Raw genomic sequence first — 6512 nt, 5'->3', positions numbered from 1 at the left:
GGCGATAATCCCTTTTGTGCCTGTGGTGCTAACAGCCAGTTTGGAGATTTTCCATTGAGAGAAAATAAGGAGGGGGGGTTGGAGGAGGAGGTGCTGGTGGTGGGAGTGTGGTAGGGGGTGCTTTCACCCACCTCCTCCTCTTCCTCCTCCTCCTATGCGGTGGGCTCTCTCGTCATTCCCCCCACCTCGCCTCCTGCAGGCAGAATATGGCTGCAGCGGAATCCCGTGACGTCACGAGACTGTTGCCGTGGAGACGACGGTGACGAAAACGGGGCGTCACCTCCTGATACCACGTGGTCCCCCTATAAGCTACATTGGCTGGCTCGAGCAGCGGCAGTTCAGAGCGGAGCGCGGACGATTGGAGTTCAGTCTGCGCGTTTGATGCCACATAAAAAACCAACGGTAGCTAACGGTTAGAGGACCAGGACCACAGAGGAAATATCACTGCATCTTTTTGCTTCATATTTTTAAACTTTTGGATATTTATTTATCGCTGAACATGGCCGTGACTGAAGCTGGATGTGATCTAACTTACTGCAAAATGAGGGGAATTGTAGCTGTTCTCACTGGTGAGCCTAAAAAATGACACTTGTTTTTACAACGCTACCCAAATATCCATCACTAAATCAAGCTGTAAATTACAACAAATTACGCCTGTCTTTTAAATTATTTTTAGTAATAAAAATCAGATGTAAATTAATTAATTGAAAAGATTGTTTTTTATTTATTTTGTTCTGCATTTAAATGGTGGAAAATTCAAACCTGGACATAAGCGAAAGCGGTATGGAAATCTGAATAAATATGTCAAATCGGGTTATTTGTGTTGTAATAAGGATTTGTGATGGAAAATGCATGACCCAAGTGGTTGCATAACCTATAAGCCCGCAACATAAGAGGTCTATACACACTACACGCAAGCCTACACTGGAAATGCGATATTTAAAACTCACAAATTGCGGATTAGGACTCAAACACAGATTTTTTTTTCTCTCTAATGAGAGAGAATTGTTTGGATCACGATTCACGATTGGATCATACTAACATAAAGGGGTTCCCTCTTTTTCTGCAGCTTTCATCAAGGAGAGAAAAATGGGTCTGAATGACTTCATCCAGAAGCTGGTGTCTACTCCACATATCTGCCAACAGTGAGTATTCACATTTTAAAATAAAATAAACAAATAGAGATGGTTGGAAGTGTAAGCTTTTGGTTTTGAAAATTGACCTTTAAGTGAGGGCACAAAGAACATCTCTCTTGGCTCCAGTTACTTCCTGGATTTCAGCTTCTAGTGTTTATTTCTAACTGCTATCCCATTCATGATTAGTGCGCACAGGTCCCGACCAATCCAATCAGCCACCTGGGTTTAGCAGGACATTCTGTTAAAAGCATAATCTGGGTCCAAGACATGACAGGCTTGCTAACAATCTCACCACTGCATAATCACCTCTCAAGCAAATCCCCTGTGTTCCCTTGACAAGGATAAACCTGTAATTCAATTATTACATGATACATGGCTTGGCCCGTGACACAGGTCAGAGTGGGGTGGGGTGGGAAAAAGACAAAAAAAACCCCAGGTGTTGCATCTGACCTCTCCAGATGCTCCAGGAGGGCATCTGAGCTGGACCCCTGAGTCCTGCAGAGCAGGCTGAACCCTGTCTTTGCGGATCAGCAGCTTAAGGTTTTCTCAGACAGGTTGAGCTTTGACAAGCCTTGGTGAACTTGACCTGTCTGGAAGTTTCAGACAGTCATTGGAGTCGCACCCACGCAGAGGACATCCATTCAGCTTCTCAGTTTCAGAAACCTCTTAAGAAATCTCAAATCCAATCATCTGTGCTGAATAAAAACCAGGTGAAGTCAGAATCCTCCGTATGAATGAGTCTTTGTCTCTCTGTTTTCAGTGTCGAAGTTAACAACTTCCTGAAGATTGATGAGAATCAGAATGAGGAGGTCGAAAATGAACTTCCTGATAGTGATGTAAGCAGAAACTATTTACTTTCATCACAGTCTGACTCATTTTATCTGTAAAATGTGGCACTGTTGTGATCTTCCCCGTGTTGTATCTTTCAGATGTGCCTAAATTCTCAAAGTTCACTGGCTGAGGACACTCAGTAAGTATACTTCAAAGAAATCTCTATGCCACAATTTTGACAAACATAAATGAGAACAAATTATAAATGAAATTTTCTATCTTTTTCTCTTCTTTAGGATCAAACCCTGTGATTTTGACTACCTTAGAATCATTGGAAAAGGCAGCTTTGGAAAGGTGAGTCTGTCCTTGCGTGCAGCCTTTTATGTAACTGCTCTCCTCCACACATATAGGTCATCTCTGCGACTACATTACTAATGCAAATGTTTGATGGCAAACAGGTTTTACTGGCTCGGCACAAGGAGACCACCAAGTACTACGCTGTCAAAGTGTTACAGAAGAAAATCATCCTGAAGAAGAAAGAGGTAGGACCCCTCCTCTATCTATTTTCTCTCGGCTGGTAATGTGAAATGCAATGAAAACGGCATGTTATAATCCATCTTCTCTCCTCCAGCAAAAGCATATCATGGCTGAGCGCAGTGTGCTGATGAAGAACATCAAGCATCCCTTCCTGGTGGGGCTGCACTACTCCTTCCAGACTACTGACAAGCTGTACTTTGTGCTGGACTACGTCAACGGTGGAGAGGTAAGCCACAGTACGGCAGAATGAGGACAGAATATATAACCTTGTTTGAAACAGATGCTGACAGATGTTTGCTTTTTTCTACTCCAGCTGTTCTACCATCTCCAGAGAGAGAGAATCTTCCTGGAGCCCAGAGCCAGGTTCTACGCTGCTGAAATTGCAAGTGCACTTGGCTACCTCCACTCTCTGCACATAGTGTACAGGTAAAGAGTGATGCCACAGCTCCCCCTAGTGGACATCTGTAAACCTGTGCCTTGATGCATTTAGAGTAAACATTTCTTTGTCTTGTTTTTGACAGGGACCTGAAGCCAGAGAACATCCTGCTAGACTCACAGGGACACATTGTCCTAACAGACTTTGGCCTCTGCAAAGAAGGCCTTGAGCCCAACGGTACCACGACAACCTTCTGTGGGACGCCTGAGGTAAAAGATACATCTTTAGACATTTGTTCATCATTAGTATGACCTCAGTACGACTTCTGAGGAATAATGTTGGACTTGCATTGAACTTTTCTCTGTTTTTTTTCTCAGTATTTGGCTCCTGAGGTTCTCCAGAAGCAGGCGTATGACCGCACTGTCGACTGGTGGTGCCTGGGATCGGTGCTCTATGAAATGCTCTATGGACTTGTAAGTGGAAACCGGTGACTTTATGCCTTTTTAGATCTCCTGATTGTTTATACAAGATTAACACAACTCCTTTCTTTTTTTTGAAACAGCCTCCATTCTACAGTCGCAACACGGCTGAGATGTACAGTAACATCCTGCACAAGGCTCCGGTGCTCAAGCCCAACGTGTCGAATGCAGGCAGGGACCTGCTCGAGGGGCTTTTGCAGAAGGACCGCACCAAGAGGCTGGGAGGAAAGGATGACTTTGTAAGTGCACACATCACATAGAGCCCTGATTCTCAGACTGTGGGTTGCAGTCCCCTAGTGGCCTTTGCAAGTACTGCAACTGGGCTGCAAGAAGTCACCTGCTGTAAATTAAAAACATTAATCTTCAACAGTATAATTTAGTATAAAGTTGCAGTTAAGGGTTTGCATTTTTGAAAGAAATAGAACAAGTCAAAAAAAGGGTTGGAATTGATATAATTACACAATCATTCCTCATTTTCTGACCTACTTTTGAACCCGAACTTGTCCAAAATCAAGCACAAAACAAGGAAATACTTGATCTTAGGCTTGCGTGATGATCGAAGCTGTTATTAAAGTTTTGGGTGGTCCAAAAAGGATTTTCACATATTGAAATGTGCCACAGACCTCTCAAGTCTGGGAATGGCTAACATACAGGACTGTAACAGATTGTGACACTTGTTTTCCATCACTGTGCTCATCCAGTTTCTCTTTTTTCCTTCAGCTTGAACTGAAGTACCATTCGTTCTTCTCTCCAATCAACTGGGAGGACCTGATGGCCAAGAAGATCACACCTCCATTTGTTCCATCAGTGGTATGTATTACTCATTATAATTTAATCAGAATGATGTGTTGTCCCAGAACAAGGCTATCACAGTATCACTTTCATGTTTCACTTCACGATTATAGCGAACTACATTAATGCAATATTAATTGGAAGTGCATGAGCGGCTTTAACCATAACTGTACAAAAGCATTAAAAAGAACAGTTACACAATATTTACAATATTACTGCGTCTGCTTTATTGACATCTGCTGGAAATCCAAAGCCTTTTTGTTAATGGAATAGTCAGAAATAGAAGGAAAGTCATACATCTAGTGAATGTGGACATTGTGCTTATGCTATGAAACACCCTGATATCAGTGGCAAATTCATTATTATACATGCAATTTTTCTAACGTCTTCCCCATCTTTGTGTTACAGTCTGGTCCCACGGACCTGCGACACTTTGACCCTGAGTTCACCCACCTGCCAGTGTCCTCCTCTCTTTGCACAGACACGCTGACTGTGACCAGCAGCGTCAAGGAAGCAGCCGGAGCCTTTCCTGGCTTCTCTTACGGGCCTCCAGCCGAACACTCCTTCATGTGATCGCCAACATTTCTTCCTGTCTGTCCTGAGAATGAGCAGGAAACAGGACAAAAGCGCCAGACTGTGTTGCTTTGACACATGGACCAAACTGGAGCGGCTTGTCTAGGAGGACGTTATAAGAGGATCTAACTGACAAGAACACTGAGGGATGAGGGTCAGATCTTGAGTTAGCTTGTGCATGACCAGTGTACAGATGGAGGACTCTCATGTTACAACACAGCTGGCCCTACAGACTTCTGCCTGTCTGTAGGGCATCAAACTGCAATACATATGTGCCATGTATGGATGCACGTCATGGCCCTAAAACATCTCTGATGGCTCCGGTGAAGTGACATGAAGAGAAGTGCCTGAAGTTCAAAAGGCAGTTCGGACGACAACAGCAGAGCCAGCTTTATCGGAAAAAGCAAAAACATCGAGGCAGTTTCTTTTGTTTGGACTTTTGACGAGAACGCTAGCCGTTTAAAGGTGATGCCTTCATTTCATTTCTACATATGTCCAAGCTCTGCGTTTTTCTTAATGTTCACATTGTGTTTTGTCTTCATGTGAATGCTCAATTGCACTCGAGGAAACAAGGGTCACGAAAAGTGAAGCTTATTTTGCTTGAAGCATCAGAAACTTTGGATTAGACAGCTGTATATCTCTTATTTAGCTTCATATCTCTGCTCTGAACAAAAAAAGAAACGACAGTATCTCAATATTACGCACCTGCTAGTACTTCTTGGACCAAACAGACTCATTAAGACTTTATTTTTGACCCGTTTGTCCTCATGAACTGAACTTTTATTGTACTGTGTAGAAAAAGAAAAGAAGTTACATATATTTTATTAACCACAAACATTCACTGTTTACTAGATTATGAATAATTTCTAAATGTCGATTAGTGTATCAAAATATCCAAGTAGATTTATTTCATCCAAAGCAATATAATTTATTTTTGGGTTTTCACTTCCTTGTCATCTTCATCTAGCGACTACATTAGTTTATATCGGCTGTTTGCAAACTTTACAAAGGACTAAGGAAGAGTTCAACCAGCAATAACAGCCCCACATCAATGATAGCACATGGATACTGTATATCAATCTTATTTTAACTTAAAAGTGATTGCTGTTTTATTGCAAACACTCCAGACAAACTGTAGAGTCTATGATCACAAATGTCTGTGTATTTATGCATCATGTAGAGAAGAACTGTGAATGTCTTGTGCCTGTCCAAGGCGGCCTGATCCGTGTATAATGTATCTACATATCTCTTCCCCCTAAACCTGTTGGTTCCTTTTTCTAGAAAGATATCATTAAAAGAAAAAAGCTTAATGAACTCTGTGAGGAACCCGCTGGGTGGAGTAGGCACTGGCGTTGTTGAGCCTCGGGCCTCCTGCATAAGATGGTTCTGGAAAGTGCAATAAAATATTGTTAACACTGAAATAATTAAATATTTTATCTCTTTTTATCAAAAGTGTAAGGCAACTTTATGCTCTGATAGTCATTATTAAGAGAGGCTTTTCACCTGAGCACGGATTACTCATGATATCTTTACTCCATTTTTTTAAATCTCCATATTTCAGGTTTCTGCATCCCCAGAAAAGAATTTTAAAGCCTGCTGAAAATAATCATACTAAAAAACAAGGCAGCACACAGCTCTAGATCATTTTCTTCCATATTTGGAAGCGTTAAGTTTCTGTTTTGTATTTTTTATGTATATTTATTTTCATGCCACTGCTACTGTACAAACAAGACTATTTACATGATCAACTGAAAAAACTGAACTGTAATCTGTGTCAGAAATGGCAAATAAAGTCTCTAAATCTAAGTCTCGTCTACTGATAATTTTTTTTGTATTAATGACCTAAAT

The 6512-nt window shown here is 41.6% G+C and overlaps 1 protein-coding gene across 1 annotated transcript; it reads left to right on the top strand.

Moving 5' to 3' along the window:
- The first annotated feature begins 352 nt into the window (after positions 1-352).
- On the top strand, positions 353-6290 carry LOC146609404 (serine/threonine-protein kinase Sgk1). The gene is made up of 13 exons (XM_085345734.1): positions 353-569; positions 1070-1145; positions 1897-1972; positions 2066-2106; positions 2204-2261; positions 2366-2449; positions 2539-2670; positions 2758-2870; positions 2966-3089; positions 3198-3293; positions 3383-3538; positions 4020-4109; positions 4500-6290. Exons 1-13 carry the CDS (start codon positions 500-502, stop codon positions 4662-4664), a joined length of 1281 nt encoding a protein of 426 aa, XP_085201860.1. The 5' UTR covers positions 353-499; the 3' UTR covers positions 4665-6290.
- The last annotated feature ends 222 nt before the right edge of the window (positions 6291-6512 follow it).

This window comes from Diplotaxodon limnothrissa, linkage group LG22 (assembly GCF_057381915.1).
Source record: "Diplotaxodon limnothrissa isolate DT_005_m linkage group LG22, D_limnothrissa_male_GT1.1, whole genome shotgun sequence".
Taxonomy (NCBI): domain Eukaryota; kingdom Metazoa; phylum Chordata; class Actinopteri; order Cichliformes; family Cichlidae; genus Diplotaxodon; species Diplotaxodon limnothrissa.
The sequence above is the reverse complement of the archived record's forward strand: the minus strand, read 5'-3'. Positions and strand labels throughout refer to the sequence as shown.